A 16,937-nucleotide genomic window follows, 5' to 3' on the forward strand; every position below is an offset into this window, starting at 1 on the left:
AACACAAGAACTCATAGGTACAGGTAGAATATTTTTGAAAGAGTCCCAGGGGCACAGAAGATAGGAGAGACATGACAAATAGGATTTTTATCAAACTAAAAAGTTTCTGTGCAGCAAAGGACATAGTTACTCAACTAGAAAGACAGCCAACAGACTAGAAGAAGATCTTTATCAGCATACATCTGACAAAGGCCTAATATCCAAAATATATAAGGAGGGCTGTGAAGGTGGCTCAGTGGTACAGTGCTTGCCTTGCATGCATGAGGCCCTGGGTTCGATTCCTCAGCACCACATAAGCAGAAAGAAAAAAAACCAGGAGTGGCGCTGTGGCTCAAGTGGTAGAGCGCTAGCCTTGAGCTGAAGAGCTGAGGGACAGTGCCCAGGCCCAGAGTTCAGGCCCATGACTGGACCCCCCCAAAATATATAAGGAGCTCAAGAAAGTAACCCCTTCCAAAGCTAATAAACCAATTACTGAATAGGCAAAGGAGCTAAGGTGAGATTTTTCAGAAGAGGAGTTAAGATGGGCAAAAAAACAAATGAAGAAATGCTTATCATCTCTAGCCATAAAGGAAATGCAACTCAAAACAACTCTGAAATTCCCTCTCACCCCAGTCAGGCTAGCTAACATCGAGAATTCAAATAACAAATGTAGGCGAGGAGTTGGGGGAAAAGGACTCCTACTGAACTGATGGGAATATAAACTAGTACAATCTCCCTGGACAGTAGTCTGAAGGTTCCTCAAAAAACGAAACACAAATCTTCCCTACATCCAGACATACCACTCCTAGGCATCTACCCAGAACATCACAAGCCAGGATATTACAAAGACACTTGCACAACTGGGTGCTAGTGATTCACATCTGTAATCCTAGCCACTTAGGAGACTAGATCTGAGGATCGAAGTTTGAAGCTAGGCCTGGCAGAAAAGTCCCCTAGAGACTCATTTCCAATTAACCATTCAAAAAAACTAGAAGTAGGGCTGGGAATGTGGCTTAGTGATAGAGTGCTTGCCTGGCATCCATGAAGCCCTGGATTCGATTCCTCAGTACTATATAAACAGAAAAAGCCAGAAGTGGTACTGTGACTCAAGTGGTAGATTGCTAGTCTTGAGTAAAAGAAGCTCAGGGACAGTGCCCAGGACCTGAGTTTAAACCCGAGGACTTGCAAAAAAAAAAAAACCCTAAAAAACGAAAAACAAAAAAACCTAGAAGTGGTGCTGTGCTGTGGTAGAGTGCTAGCCTTGAGCAAAACAGTTCATGGACAGCACCACTAGTTCAAGGATAGACGCTAACTGCAAGCTCTACAACAAACCAAAAAAAAAAAAAAAAAAGACACTTGCCCATCTATGTACTATGTACTATGTACTATGCTGTACTATTCACAAAAGCCAAGTTGTATAAACAATCCAGATGCCCTACAATAGATGAGAGGATCAAAAACATGTGGTATCTATAAACAGTGAATTACAGGGAAATGGATAGACCTAGAACAAATCATGTTAAGTGAAGTAAGCCAAGCTCATGGACACAAACACATTTTTTGTTTGTTTGTTTGTTTTTGTCGGTCCTGGGGCTTGAACTCTGGGCTTGGGCGCTGTCCCTCAGCAATTCAGCTCATGGCTAGAGCTCTACCACTTGAGCTACAGCGTCACTTCCGGTTTTCTTGTGGTTTATTGGAGATAAGAGTCTCATGGTCTTTCCTGCCTGGGCTGGCTTTGAACCATGATCCTCAGATCTCAGCCTTCTGAATAGCTAGGATTACAGGCGTGAGCCAACAGCGCCCGGCTTAAACATATTTTTTTTTTGTTTTTTTATGTGTATGCTAGATCTAAAATACATTGGGACAAGATAAATTATACAGGACTCTAGACATTCTCATAAAGTGAGACCAAAGGGGGATAATCTTAGGAGTGGAACACAAAGGCACAATAGCTATGTATACACCTGATCATATAAAATAATATTAGCCAGGCGCCCATGGCTACTCAGGAGGCTGAGATTAAGGATCATGGTTCAAAGCTAGCCTGGGGAAGGAAAAGCCTGTGAGACTCTTATCTCCAATAAACCACCAGAAAACCGGAAGTGGCACTGTGGCTCAAGTAGTAGAGCACTAGCCTTGAGCTGAAGAGCTGAAGGACAGCACCCAAGCCCTGAGTTCAAGTCCCATGACCAACCAAAAAAAAATTTATCAAAATGAACTCCAGGAAATGGAAAAAAGTTTTTTTTTTCTTTGTTGCTGTTTTCATTTTGTCTTATTTGTTCATTTATGTCTTTGGGAAGGTAAGGGAGAGTACAGAAATGAAGGGACAAAGGGTAAACAAATGCAGCTGTGGTAATCACTGGATACTATGTGAAAGTGAACTATACAACTTGTAGGTGGCGACAGGAGGGAAAAATTGAGAAAGTGCGCAGGGAAAGGATAATATTGTCCAAAAAGAAATGTACTCTTTACCTGACTTATGTAACTATAAACCTCTGTACCTCACCTTTATAATAACAATAAAAATTAATTTTAAAAGCCTAACCAAAGGAATATTTAGGGGTAACAAAAATGTTCTAAAATTGGACTATAGTGACAGTTCCACAACTTGTCACATCTATTAAAGTTATTGGTTATATGCCAAAAATGAGTAAATCTTATGGCATATAAATTTACCTCAAGAAAGTCATTGAAATAAAAACTTTTAAGAGAGCCAGGAATGGTAGTATATGTCTATAATTCAAGCACTCAGAAGGCTGAAGTAGGAGGATTTCAAGTTTGAGGCCAGCCTGGCTTACATAGCAAAATTCTATCTCCAAAAAAAAATCTTTAAACAGAGGGAAATAAACACAAGCAATATATTTTATGGGAATGTGTTTTCTCTCATTGTAAAAATACGTCGATAATAGCTTCCATTTTTTGCCTCTTGGTCCATTATATTTAAAGTATTTACTAGAAAAGAAACATTTGTTGCTGGGCACTGCCTATAATCCTAGCTATTCAGGATGTTGAAATCTGAAAATCACAGTGCAAAGACAGCCCAGGCAGGAAAATCTGTGAAACTCTTACTGACAACCACTAAAAAAGCTGGAAGTAGGGGCTGGGAAGGTGGCTCAGTGGTAGAGCGCTTGCCTTGCATGCCTGAGGCCCTGGGTTCAATTCCTCAGCACCACATAAGCAGAAAGAAAAAAGCCGGAAGTGGTGCTGTGGCTCCAGTGGTAGAACGCTAGCCTTGAGCTGAAGAGCTGAGGAACAGTGCCCAGGCCCAGAGTTCAGGCCCCACGACCGGGCCCCCCCCCCAAAAAAAAGCTGGAAGTAAAATAGTAGAACACTAGCCTTGAGCAAATAAGCTTAGGGACAGTGCCCAGGCCCTGAGTCCAAGCCCCATGACTAGCCAAAAACAAACAAACAGACAAAACAAAACAACAAAAAGCAACAAAAAAACCCAAGCTAAGTGATGGTGCCCAGATCCTGACTTCAAACACCAGTATGAGTGTGTGTGCAGACACATACATACACACACACACAACAAAGTTTGTTCAAGTTTATTGGTCCGTAGTCTAGATAGCTACTATCTTTTCCTCCAGAAAGGGAAATCCAAGGCTCACTCTCACTCAACCTCCTCTAATCTATTCCTTGAAAGAGCTGGAAAAGGGCTGACTCTCTCCCTTTATGTCAATGAGCTTTGGTTTCACATTTGATTTCTGAAAATAGTCAGAATCCAACCCAACACACCACTGCCCATTACCTGCCCTCCAGTCTCATGCAGCTGACTCTGGATGCGCTGGCAGAAGTCAGGATTACACAGCAGGGTGAGAGGCGCCTTCAGCTTAATGGGCACAGGATCAGTGGTCTCTAGCAAATGTTGCCACTCATCATCGCTACCTGGCTCCTGGGGCGCAGAGGAGTGAAAGAGGTCAGGAGGCATGTGTTAGCAGAGTCATAGCTTCCATCCTGGCAAGAACCCAGACTTGGCCAGGTGCCGGTGGCTCATGCCTGTAATCCTAGCTACTCAGGAGGCTGAGATCTGAGGATGGAGGTTCAAAGCCAGCCCGGGCAGGAAAGTCCATGAAACTCTTATCTCCAAGAAACCACCAGAAAACTGGAAGTGGCACTGTAGCTCAAGTGGTAGAGTGCTAGCCTTGAGCTGAAGGCTGAGGGACAGTGCCCAGGCCCAGAGTTAAAGCTGCACAACTGACCAAAAAAAACCCAAAAAACCAAGAAGCCAGACTTGTATCTCCTTCACACATACTTTCATCTTCAGATGCCAGTCAAAAATGGGACAGTATATGAGGGTGGTATGTGTGTGTGGCGGGGGTGGGGGGGGAGAAGAAGGGGGGTTTGGGGGGGTCTAGAAAAATCTTCTAGACAGTACTGGCATGTGTACATAAAGAAAAACCCATGGGTGATATGCAAAACCTGAACATACCATATAGTCAGTCAGTAAGGGAATAACAAACTATGGTCCATCCCTATTAGAAATTACTGCTAAATTACTATTAATAAAAAGATTGGGCCGGGTGTTGGTGACTCATGCCTGTAATCCTAGCTATTCAGGAGGCTGAGAGCTGAGGATCCAGGTTCAAAGCCAGCCCAGGCAGGAAACTCCATGAGACTTTTATCTCCAATAACCACTCAGAAAACCGGAAGTAATGCTATGGCTCAAGTGGTAGAGCGCTTACCTTGAGTTGAAGAACTGAGGGATAGCCCCCAGGCCCAGAGTTCAAGCCCCAAGACTGACATAAATAAATAAATAAATAAATAAATAAATAAATAAATAAATAAATAAATAAATAAAAATAAATTTAAAAATTGGGTTGTATCAAAAAGAATTCCAGGAAATGGAAACATAGGTTTTTGTTGCTATTGTTGTTAGTGTTAGCTTTTGCTTTTTTGGGGGGGGGGGAACAAAGGGAGGTGCAAAAAAAGGGAGGTACAAAAAAAGAGGGAAGAAGGGTGAACAAATGCAATCATACTATTTAGTATATACTATGTGGAAATGAATTATGTAACTTGTGGTCAGGGAGGGGAAGGAGAAACTGGGGGAAGGTGAGGGAGGGGTGACATTGTCCAAAGAAGGAAATGTACTTATTACCTGGCTTATGAAATGGTAATCCCTCTGAACAATACCTTAATAATAACCAATTACATTTTTAATAAAAGGATTACACTGATAAAGATGTACCACTTGAATCTAACCATAAGGAGATACCAATTTTAGGAACAGTCTATGTGTTGCTTATGTGCTGCTATGCTGTGGACTGGCTTTAAGTGTGTACCTGAAAGGCTTCTTATGTTGGCACTTAAGTCCCCGGCATGGTGATATATGAGACGACAGGGCTTTTGGGAGCTGCAGCCCAGTGAAAGTTCTTAGGTCAACTGGCACTGCCCTCTAGAAGAGATTCTCCTCTTCATCTCAACACACCTTCTTTTTTTTAATATATGTTTTTTATTATAAAAATACTGTACAGAGGGTTACAATTACATGAGTAAGGTAATGAGTAAATTTCCTATCAAGCATTGTTCCCCCTTCTCTCTTTCTGAATCCCTTCCCAGTAAGGACTCAAAGAGGACCTTGTGATTGCTAGGCAAGCACACTCTACTACTGATCCATGTACCCAACCCAGAATAAAGGTTAGGTATCAAGAAGACTGCTATAAAACCCTAAATTTAGCTTGGTACCAGTAGCTCATGCCTGTAATCCTAGCTTTCAAGAGGCTGAGATCTGAGGATCAAGGTTTGAAGACATCCAAGGCAGACAACTATGAAAGACTTACATCCAATTAATTGACAAAAAGCCAGAGTGGAAGTATGACTCAAGTGGTAGAGCACCAGCCTTGAATGAAAAAGCAAAGACAAAGAGCACAAGGCTCTGAGTTCAAGTCCCAACACTGGCACAAGATAAAATAATTTGTGTTGGTAATTGTTTTCTTTCTTTCTTTTTTTGTCAGTCATGGGGGTTTGAACTCTGGGCCTGGGCGCTGGCCCTTAGCTCTTCAGCTCAAGGTTAGTACTCTATCACTTGAGCCACAGCATTACTTCCAGTTTTTTCTGGTAGTTAATTGGAGGTAAGAGTCTCATGGACATTCCTGCTGGGGCTGGCTTTGAACCACGATCCTCAGATCTCAGCCTTCAAAGTACCTAGGATTTATACAAGTGAGCCACTGACACCGGGCTGTGTTGTTGGTAATTTAATGTGCAATGCAACAATATTGGGAGGTGGGTCTTATGATGCTCTACTCCATGAGTAGACTAATGCTGCTATAAAAACAGTTTGCAACATGGTACTTGGGAGAAGGAAACAGGAGGATATCTAGTTTGAGACCAGACAAATCCTAGCTCAGAAACAAAAAGGGACTGGGAGTTGTGTACCAGTTGCTCATGACTATAAGCATGAAGCCCTGAGTTCAACCCCCAATATTGCCAAAAATAAAAAGAACTGGGGTGCAACTCAAGTCATATAACAAGTATGAGGCTCTGGGTTCAATTCTCAGTACCACAAAAACAAAACCAACACACACACACACACACACACACACACACACACACACACAACCAACACACGCACACACACACACACACACACACACACACACACACACACACACACACACACACACACACACACACACACACACACACACACACACACACACACACACACACACACACACACACACACACACACACACACACACACACACACACACACACACACACACACACCAGTCTGCAGAAGTGGGTTCTTTCATGCTTCTGTTCTGCAATGTGAAACAGAATTCTTCCCCTTCAAAGGACATGGGACTGAAGATAATATCTTAGGAGCAAAAAAGCTGAGCCCTAAAGCTGCCATCAATGACTCTCATCTTAGACATCTCAATCTCAGAATTTTGGAGAAATATATTTCTATTCATTCTAAGTTATTGAAACTCGAGTATTTTGTGTTATAGTGGTGCAAAATGAACCAAAACAAGATATATCAAAACTCTATGTAGTAGTCTCATAAAGTTTTTTTTTTTTTTTTGTAGGTTATGGGCTTGAACTTAGGGCCTGGGTGCTACCTCTGAGCTATTTTGCTCAAGACTAGTGCTCTACCACTTTGAGCCACAGCTCCACTTCTGGTTTTCTGGTGGTTAACAGACTTTCCTGCCTTGCCTGGCTTTGAACCATGATTCTGAGATTTCAGCCTCCTAAGTAGCTAAGGATTACAAGCAAGAACTACCAGTCTAGCATATTCTTTAAGTTGAAATTATTTTACAATAAAAAAATTTAGAGGGGCTGGGAAGGTGGCTCAGCGGTAGAGCGCTTGCCTTGCATGCATGAGGTCCTGGGTTCGATTCCTCAGCACCACATAAGCAGAAAGAAAAAAAGCCAGAAGTGGTGCTGTGGCTCAAGTGGTAGAACGCTAGCCTTGAGCTGAAGAGCTGAGGGACAGTGCCCAGGCCCAGAGTTCAGGCCCCACGACCGGACCCAAAAAAAAAAATTAGAACTCTAAGAAACAAAAAAAGACTGAGATAAACGCTCTGAAATAGAAAAAGCTACTACATGATATAGAACAGTACATAAAGATAAACTCAGTAATATAACAATAGCCCAACTATGTGTTTCCCTGTGTGCATATAAATGTATAGAAAGTTTGGAAGGAGACAGAATCAAATAACAACATAAGTCATCTCTATAACTGAGATTGGGTTAAAAGGAACTGTTTTTTTAAATTATATATATATATTTTTTTTAATTTTATTTTTTTTTGATGAGATCTCACTCTGTTGCTCAGATCAGCCTTTAACTCTAGGGCTCAACTGATTTTTCTCCCTTGTCCTCTAGAGCAGCTGGGATGACAGGCATATGTCACCATATCTGACTTTGGACTTTCATTTGTATCTATTTGTACCTATGTATTCTAATTGAGAAATTACATGCTCAGAAACTATATAATTAAAATCTATAAATTGGTGAAGCAATTTTATATTACAAAGGGAGCCCGTACTTAAGAGAATCACTAGTCTAGAAAAACATCCATGTTAGACAATATCCTATGGCAGAGACAAGGTCAGAAAAGAGCACCCAGGCTCACCTCATTTTCTAGGTCAACTGCATCAATGCTCCGTTGGCCCACCACCTCTGGCAATGTTTGTTCACACTCCAAGGTGATGTCGTTTTCCCTGCCAGAGGAAGCAGACAGGTAGAATGAGTGCCAGCCCTGGAAGCCTTAAGGATCATTAACTTGTCCCTCCCTCTAGGCTCTGGAAGAAATAAACAAGTCAAGCAGGTAGACAGAAGAAATGTTCTTCTGGGATATGGGATGTAGCTGGTTATGTTGACCTCCATACACATATCCTTGACTGCCCTCCCACCATGACTACCCTCCCACTATGAATTATACTCTCAAGTGTACATTCATTTTCACCACAATTCTCAACCCAAATAATCTTCCTTTCTAGAGAGAAATGATGTTTCCTTTTCAGTCAAAGCACAACTGAGTCATGAAGTGAAAGTCCTCAGGTTTCCTGATGAATCCAGAAAGTATTTGTAATTATAAACCAAGAATCCAGGGCTCAGATTCCTAAGGCTTTGTGTATAATTAGGCACTAATGACTGAACTCCAACTTGTTTTGGCTAGAACACAAGATCTGCAAGATTAACTTAAACCCTGACACAAACCACTATGTTGTACCCTTCTCACCGGGGTGCAGGGGGGGCTTCTCCATCCCCCCACTCAGTCCAGTTGCTTTTCATTTCTGAGGTCAAAATCCCACCCAAAAGACTTGGTTCCTGAGAAGTGGCCTTTAGTCCAAGCTGAGGCTCTGTGCCAGGAGTCACTTTGCTAGTGCTGTCTTCCTGTTCAAGGCCAGGGCCTGCATTCTGGTGTTTCTGTGGGAGGTGAGTTAGAGACAATGGAAAAACTGTTTTGGGTAATGTGGATCTTACTAATGGCCCTTTCACAACTCACCCTTCTCACAAGTCACCCTTCTCCTCCCACTCCCCCATATTACATATTTTCCTTTGGCCTACACACCTTCTTCTCAGATTCCTCAGCCATGTGTTTACAGGCCTGATGCAAGATGCGAGACTGATTACCCTTAGGGGCAAGTCGCTGGGCCTGTTCATCCTTTAGGACCTGAAGATCTGGGGGCAGGTGACTGGTGAATGGGGTGCCCAAATCAGAGACTGCTGGCTCAGTTAATACTGCAGGAGGAAAGTAGAACATATGATTATTCTAGGATGTAGCCTCCTTGTTCACTAGGCCAGGGACAACTTCTGTGGCCAAAAAGGAGTAGGTGTGGCAAAAGTGAGGGGAAGGGCTAAGACAAAAGTCCAAGCTGGTGGAAGGAAGAAGATAAGTTGTATCCAGGTATTGAAAGGAAAAGGAAAGACTGGAGAAGATACTGGGAAATGCCAGAACTCTAGGGACCCTGATGACTCACTGGTGACACGGCCAGCAATAAAGGGATGATGTAAGAGGTCTGGCCAGGACAGACGTTGCCGGGGGTCCTTGGTGAGAAGCCCCTGCAGGAAATTCTGTGGAAAGAAATCAAGACTCCATTAGTCTTTCCTTCTAATCCTTCTAAAGCTCTACCTACTAGCAGAGGTGCAAACCAGGACTCCCAGATTCATTGTTACTTAAACCAGCCTTGACTATACTCTCAACAACCTTTTCCTTAAGCATCATTTCCCAGACAGACCCTTGTCTCACCTCTTAGGGAGCCCTAATTCCTATCCATAAGCATTTGGTAACCCCATCTTTGTGAAAAAAGAAAAACCAAAGGGAAGAAGAAATGTCATCTTCACAATCATCTGCAAAAAAGCCCTCAAAAGTCATACATGCTCCCTTTGTCTTCTCTTTCCTCATGGGTTGTTTGTGGCTGGGTAGGACCAGATGTATCTATGGTTCAAAGCACATTCACACAAGTAATCATACAAAATATGTTTGGGAACATTAAAAAAATTGTTTTTTTGTCAGGTGCTAATGGCTCACGCTTGTAATCCTAGCTACTCAAAACACTGAGATCTGAGAATTGGAATTCAAAGCCAGTATTGGCAGGAAAAGAGTGTGTGTGTGTGTGTGTGTGTGTGTGTGTGTGTGTGTGTGTGTGTGTGAGTGTGTGTGTGTGTGTGTGTGTGTGTGTGTGTGTGTGTGTGAGTCATGGAGCCTGAACTCTGGGCCTGTGCACTGTCCCACAGCTCTTCAGCTCAAGGCTAGCGTCCTACCACTTGAGCCACAGTGCCACTTCCAGCTTTTTCTGCTTATGTGGTGTTGAGAAATTAAACCCAGGGTCTCATGCATACAAGGCAAGCACTCTACCACTGAGCCAACTTCCCAGCCCCTGTGAGACTCTTATCTTCAATAAACTACTAAGAAAAAGCCAGAAGTGGCACTGTGGCACAATGGGTGGTGCACTAGTCTTGAGCACAAAACAGCAGGGACAGTGCTCAGGCCGAGTTCAAGCCCAGGACCGGCAAGGAAAAAAAAAGGTAGAATAGCAGAGGGACTCAAAGAGTACATCTGTTATAAACTATCTTCAGGAAAATCTTCAATTGGTTCTGAAACAAGAATGGAAAGTCCTAGCTGATTATGATCACTGTTCTAAAATAAAATAATATGTAGAACTATGTCTAAAGACACCTACATAACAGCCTAGGAAAGAATGAATATCTTATCTACACCTCTCTCATTTAAGGTTTAGATTCTTTTTGATACTCATTTAGGCCTCCTAACTACACAAGTTGTGGGGAAAAGCAAGCCTTGCCTATACCCATTTCCTTTTAGATAAAGCACATGAGATTTCATTTTAGAAGAACATTTCACTTAAATCTCATTGAGGGCCCAAAACCTAGGGCCTATAATCTTGTCCTAAGTAAGAAAAAACAAAAAAAAAAAAATCCCTTTCCTTCTGTTCTTCCACCAGCTGCTGAGGTTTAGCCAGTAGGTACTATGTCTGTTACTGGTCCCTAACCACTAAATCAGTCCCATCACCAGCCATCCTGATTTCTGAAGAGGATTGAAAGTGCAAACTATGTCTAGGTATCATCTAGACAATGGATATGATAGGAAATAAGTGGATCAGGGGGCAGGTAAAGTACTAGTATCAGTAGTCTCTTAAAATTAGCTATCTAAGCGGGATACCAGCTGGCTCATGCCTGTAATCCTAGCCACTCAGGAGGCAGAGTTCTGAGGATCATGGTTCAAAGCCAGCCTTGGCAGGAAAGTCTGTGAGAAAATCCTATTTCCAATTAACCACAAATAGTCAGAAGTGGAGCTGTGGCTCAACTGGTAGAGCACTAGCCTTGAGCATAAAATGACAGGGACAGTGCCCAGGTCCTGAGTTCAAACCCTAGGACTGGCATTAAAAGAAAACAAACCATAAAAAATAAAAATTAGCTTTCTAATGTAGTAGCACATAGTCTGCCTATGTAGTCTGTATGAGCTAGCATCCCCAAATTTGACAGACCTCAGAACACCTTCCTGGACTAAGCCCCTGCAGTAAAAATGTAAGGCTGCTTGTCCCAGTTTCTCCAGAAAAATCCACCCCAGCTCTGGAAAAGGATTTTGGGAAAGAAAACAGAAGTAGAAGAAGATAGATTTCTGATAAAAAAAAAAAAAGTAATCTTCATCCTAGTTTTCATTACCTTGAAGCAGGGAGTGATAGTGGAAGGCCAGCGGACAGGGTCCTTGAGAATAAGGCTAACTAGCTGAAAGATGCTTGTGGTGTAGAAGGGAGGGGTGCCTACAGCCAGCTCATACAGGATACAGCCCACAGACCAGAGATCTGCAGTGTGGTCATAGGGTCGCTCTTCCACCAGTTCTGGAGACATATATAGTGGTGTGCCTTTGATTGATGTCAGCACCATAGTATTGGTGCTCATAGCCCGGGCAAATCTGCAGCAAATGACAGGATTAAAGTGGAAAGGAAAAAGAAATTCTAAAACTAGTTACTATGAGAAAACAAAATCTGGTCATGTACTAAACAGATATACCCAGAAGAGAAAAGCACCTTTTACAAATCCCAGAGGACCCAGCAGGAGGCCTAGATTTCAACAGAGGTTCTAAAAGGAGGCCCAAGGGACTGGGAAGGTGGCTCAGTGGTAGAGTGCTTGCTTTGCATGCATGAGGCCCTGGGTGGTAGAGTGCTTGCTTTGCATGCATGAGGCCCTGGGTTCGATCCCTCAGCACCACATAAACAGAAAAAGCCGGAAGTGGCACTGTGGCTCAAGTGGTAGAGCACTAGCCTTGAGCTGAGGGACAGTGTCCAGGCCCAGAGTTCAGGCCCCACGACTGGCAAAATAAAATAAAAAAAATATGGCCCAAATAAGCCATCAATATGCTGTAAGACACCTTGTAAAACTGGAAGCACAGATGGAAGCTCAGAAATCTTACCCAAAGTCACAGAGCTTGATGCCACCATCCTTGGCAAGAAGGATGTTCTGAGGCTTCATGTCTCGATGTAGGATGCGGTGGGAATGCAGATAGTATAGGGCTGACACCAACTGGGCAGCAATGGCCTGAACCTAAAGGTCATCCAGGTGAGAAGAAGAAAGAAAAGAAAAAGAAAAAAGAAAGAAAAGGTCAGAGGAAAGAGCCAGATTATATGCCAAAGACTTCTATTGCCACTGTAATTCTGATCTTTCCCTCTTTTGCATTCTTTCAGAACATCACACTATACTGTCCTTAATTTTTGTTCCCCTTGTTAATCTTTTTTCCCCCATTCATTTATTCAAGGAAAGTCTTCTGAATTTCTTACTAGCTTGTATGACCATGAGATTTATCAGATGTATCATCTATAAGGCAACAATACTCTCTACCTCATAGGATTATTGTTTGGATGAAAAGAGTTAAATTACACAAAGCAATGGTTAGTATAGTTCCTGGAATACAGTGAACATTTGATACATAGTAGTTGTTATTAAATAAGATGAAGTTCCTTTTCACAAGAGTAGTCATGCATACAAAACAGACAAAACAAGACAAATATTAAAAATAGTAATTGAAAGACAGTGTTGTGATAAGAATTCTTGGGCAGAGGTTACTTGTTAGACTTCGGAGAAACTCCTAGAATGAATAGAGCTGGAGATTATTCAAATTCCATTCTAACCTGGTGGCAGATTCTGTTCTATCACAGCTCTTATTTCCTACTATCCTCCCTCTCTGGTACACTACTGATCTTCTTTCTTAAAGGAAGACCATTAGTGAGCTTGACATTGATAATAGCTAACTATTTAAATATCTGAATTGAGTATTGTTAGAAATAGCTCAGGACGTTGGGTCTCCCACAGGAATAAGGAAGGACACCAACTCAGAAGGAACTCAGTAAAGTTTACTTCTGCAGAAGAGCACTCCATCAGCCAAAATCTTGTAAGCAAGCACACAGAACAGGCAGGAAGGTCACTTCTTTTTTCCCTAACCCAGTAGGCCCTGCCTCTCTGTTTACATTGGCTGAGCTCAAGTTCACAATCTGCAAAAAGATATGACTTAATTAATAGGATATAATTAAAATTTAAGGAGTTTCTAACAGTATGTTTTAAAAGTGCTCAACAAAAAAAAGGCATATGTAGCTAAAGTGTAATTAAAAAGGGCCAAGCCAGACACCTGGCCAAAGCAGGAACTTTTCAGAAAAACAGTTCTCTCAAGATTAACAGAAAGGAGCCAGGTACTAGTAGCTCAAGCCTATAATCCTTGCTATTCAGGAGGCTGAGATCTGAGGATCATGGTTCGAAGCCAGCCCAGGCAGGAATATCTGTGAGATTCTCTTTTTCTCTCTGTTATGGTACCTAGAAAAAGCCAGAAGTAGTGCTGTGGCTCAAGTGGTAGAGCACTAGCCTTGGGCCAAAGAAGCTTAGAGACAGCATCCAGGCCCCTGTGTTCAAGACCCAGGCGCGCACGCAAGCGCGCGCGCACGCACGCGCACACACACACACACACACACACACACACACAGATTAACAGAAGGAAATGAACTACTTGGATAGAAAAGTTGCTTTTCTTACAGTTAAATATTATTATTATGTCTAGTTCCTCACTATAAACAAGGAAACTAAATACAAGGAGATTATGTCTAGTTCCTCACTATAAACAAGGAAACTAAATACAAGGAGATTAAACTCACTTGTCTGAGGGACCTAGCTAGTAAGATCCAAGCTTTGTATTCAGATACTGTGACTTCACTATTCACAACTTTATTTATACAATGCCCTAGGAACACCTAGAATCTAGCATTCATGAGAGTCAGTGCCCTCAGTTTGCCCTACCAGTCCTTCACCTAGAGAGGGACCAGGGTGAGAAGTTTAAGCCAGGAAACATACCTGTTCTTCAGGAAGTTTTCCATCATCTTCCAGGATCTGAAAGAGCTCTCCCTCAGCATAGTCTGTCACCACTACCACCTGCAGGGAGAAGGCAATAGTACTGATGGAAAATTCATGTATTATGAAGTTGGGAAATTTGTGGGACTCTTATGATATGGGAGAGGTGACCCTAAACTAATAAATCATACCTCTTTGTCAGTCTCAAAGCTATCAAGCATATGCACAATGTTGGGATGCCGTAGACCCCGCATGATTTCAATCTCTCGTTGTAGATTCCTGAGCTCTTTCTCTGAGCGTCCTAGTTTGGGGATGAACTTTAGGGCCACCACCTGACAATAAAGAGAATAGTCAAGGCCTGGTCCATACTGTTGACAAAGCTAGGATTTCAACCTTTACCTTCATTCTACTTGAGCAACTCTTTATCAGATCTGCTAGCCTCCCCTTTCTATTTTCCCCATAGTGTTCTGGTCTTAAAACTTCTTCCACCCTTCCCCCTCCTCCACCTTCAGGAAACAGCCATTGCCAAACATCCCTTTGATAGATTCTGGAAGATGTGTTCTGATCTAACCATTGGAGTCAAGATGAGAAATAGGGAAAAGAGGAAGAAAAATGAAGAGAATAGATTTCACATAGTTTATTTCTTCCTGCAAAGAATAATACAGACTAATAAGAATAATAACATTATTGGGTTATGCCTGTAATCCTAGCTACTCAGGAGGCTAAGTTTCAAATTCCTGAGACTCTTATCTGCAATTAACTACCAAAAATCTGGAAGTGGAGCTATAGAAAAAGTGGTAGAGATAACCTTGGGCAAAAGGAGATCTAGGACAGTGGCCAAGCCCTGAGTTCAAGTGTGCACAACCGCACACACACACACACACACACTATTTGCTGTTTATTAGGTGTCTGACATTGTACCAAGTAACTGGATGTGACAAAACATTTAATCCTCAACTATCATCAGTCAGATGTTACGCCTATCCCCACTCTAGAGATGAGGAGGGTAGACGCACACAGAGAATTGAAGTAGCTCTAAGACTAGAAAGTAATGAAGCTGGAATTTATTTGAGAGCTTATAAGACATATGAAGGAGGACTGGGAATGTGGCTTAGTGGTAGAGTGCTTGCCTAGCATGCATGAAGCCCTGGGTTCAATTCTTCAGTACTACATAAACAAAAAAAGCCGGAAGTGGCACTGTGGCTCAAGTGGTAGAGTGCTAGCCTTATCTTTCTTTCTTTCTTTCTTTCTTTCTTTCTTTCTTTCTTTCTTTCTTTCTTTCTTTCTTTCTTTGTTTTTATGGTCATCATAGGGCCTAAACTCTGGGCCTGGGTGCTGTCCCTCAGCTCTTCAGCTCAAGGCTAGCACTCTATCACTTGAGCCACAACACCACTTCCAGCTTTTTCTGCTTATGTGGTGCTGAGGAATCAAACCCAGGGCCTCATACATGCAAGGCAAGCACTCTACCAATGAGCCACCTTCCCAGCCCAGTGCTAGCCTTGAACAAAAAAAGCTCAGGGACAGTGCCCAGGCCCTGAGTTCAAACCCCAGGACTGGAAAAAAAAAAAGAATTAGTATGAAGGAATTATATGGAAAATGGACTATGCAACTTGTGGGCAGGGACAGGAGGGGGAAACGGGGGAAACAAGGGAGTGATTTCCAAAAAGAAATATACTCATTACCTGACTTATGAAACAGTAACTCCTCTGAATAACAGCTTAATAACAACAATAAAATTATATTTTCATAAACAAAGAAGTATGAAAGAGTCAGGGCCTTAGGAATACATGCTGGCATAAACTCCTCCCTTCTGGTCCCATTTTCCACTACTAGAGCTACCAAATCCCATTGAAAAGATATTTCTCTTTGTGCACTACCTGAGCACTGTATTTTTTTCGACCCTTGTACACTCTCCCAAAGGAGCCTTCTCCAATCATCTCCAACACATGGTACTTTTCCATGACGAGGCTTTCAGGATCTCTCAGGTGGGAGAGGAGGATGGTGGCACAGAGCTAGGGGTCCAGAGACAGTTCCACACATCTGGGGGGCCTGCTTCGCACAGGAGAGAGGGATAAAGGTTAGCTGCTTTACCTTCTCCTCTTCTTTTCCAAAACAACCCGGACCTGAAGAACATACTAGGTTACAGTGGCTGGGAAGATAGGACCTCAGGACAAACAGTACCTCTCTGGAGATGCCCCCGACCCCAATCCAGCCCCCTTCCTCCCTCGAACTAGCCTTTCCCACCCAGCCTCTTCTAACTTCCCTCAAGTTCCGGCCGCCCTTGAGCATCCTCACCACCGCTGCCTCCATCCCTGTCCAAACCTTAGCTGGCCACGATCGCGCTCCAACGCCATCCCCGGGCCGAGGGTCGCCGGCTCGGGCCTCCAGCCGAGCACTTTCTGGCTGCCTGTATACTGTGCCTGACTTGAGATCGCCCCCACGGGCCGACCTCTTCGGTTCCCCGTTCTTACCAGTTTGACTCGCTACAACCGGTCAGAAGTTCAGGACCGAGCTCTCGCAGGTGTGGGAACGGACTTGGAGCGGCCATAGGCACTTCCCGGGACACTTCCCAGCTGTCGCCGGGTCGCCGGGCCCGGCTGAGGACCGGGAGTCTGCGGTTGCCTGGAGACGGCGCTCGCTGGCGCGTCTCCACCCTCTCC

The 16,937-nt window shown here is 43.1% G+C and overlaps 1 protein-coding gene across 3 annotated transcripts in view; it reads right to left on the minus strand.

Moving 5' to 3' along the window:
- Stk36 (serine/threonine kinase 36) overlaps positions 1-16,930 on the minus strand; it is a 38,097-nt gene extending 21,167 nt beyond the window's left edge. The window contains exons 1-11 of one of the 3 annotated variants that reach the window (XM_070016995.1): positions 16,749-16,930; positions 16,155-16,326; positions 14,469-14,609; positions 14,281-14,358; positions 12,359-12,489; positions 11,611-11,860; positions 9,408-9,501; positions 8,999-9,168; positions 8,666-8,853; positions 8,057-8,144; positions 3,728-3,871 (exon numbers count right to left, since the gene is read on the minus strand). In XM_070016995.1, coding sequence (XP_069873096.1) covers positions 3,728-3,871; positions 8,057-8,144; positions 8,666-8,853; positions 8,999-9,168; positions 9,408-9,501; positions 11,611-11,860; positions 12,359-12,489; positions 14,281-14,358; positions 14,469-14,609; positions 16,155-16,238 — 1,368 coding nt within the window. In that variant the 5' untranslated portion in view covers positions 16,239-16,326; positions 16,749-16,930. The other 2 variants (XM_070016989.1, XM_070017001.1) reach the window with 2 other exon arrangements.
- Between the last annotated feature and the right edge of the window lie 7 nt (positions 16,931-16,937).

The sequence above is a fragment of the Dipodomys merriami genome, unplaced genomic scaffold (genome assembly GCF_024711535.1).
Source record: "Dipodomys merriami isolate MVZ:Mamm:240054 unplaced genomic scaffold, mDipMer1.0.p SCAF_1, whole genome shotgun sequence".
In the NCBI taxonomy this organism is placed as follows: Eukaryota; Metazoa; Chordata; class Mammalia; order Rodentia; family Heteromyidae; genus Dipodomys; species Dipodomys merriami.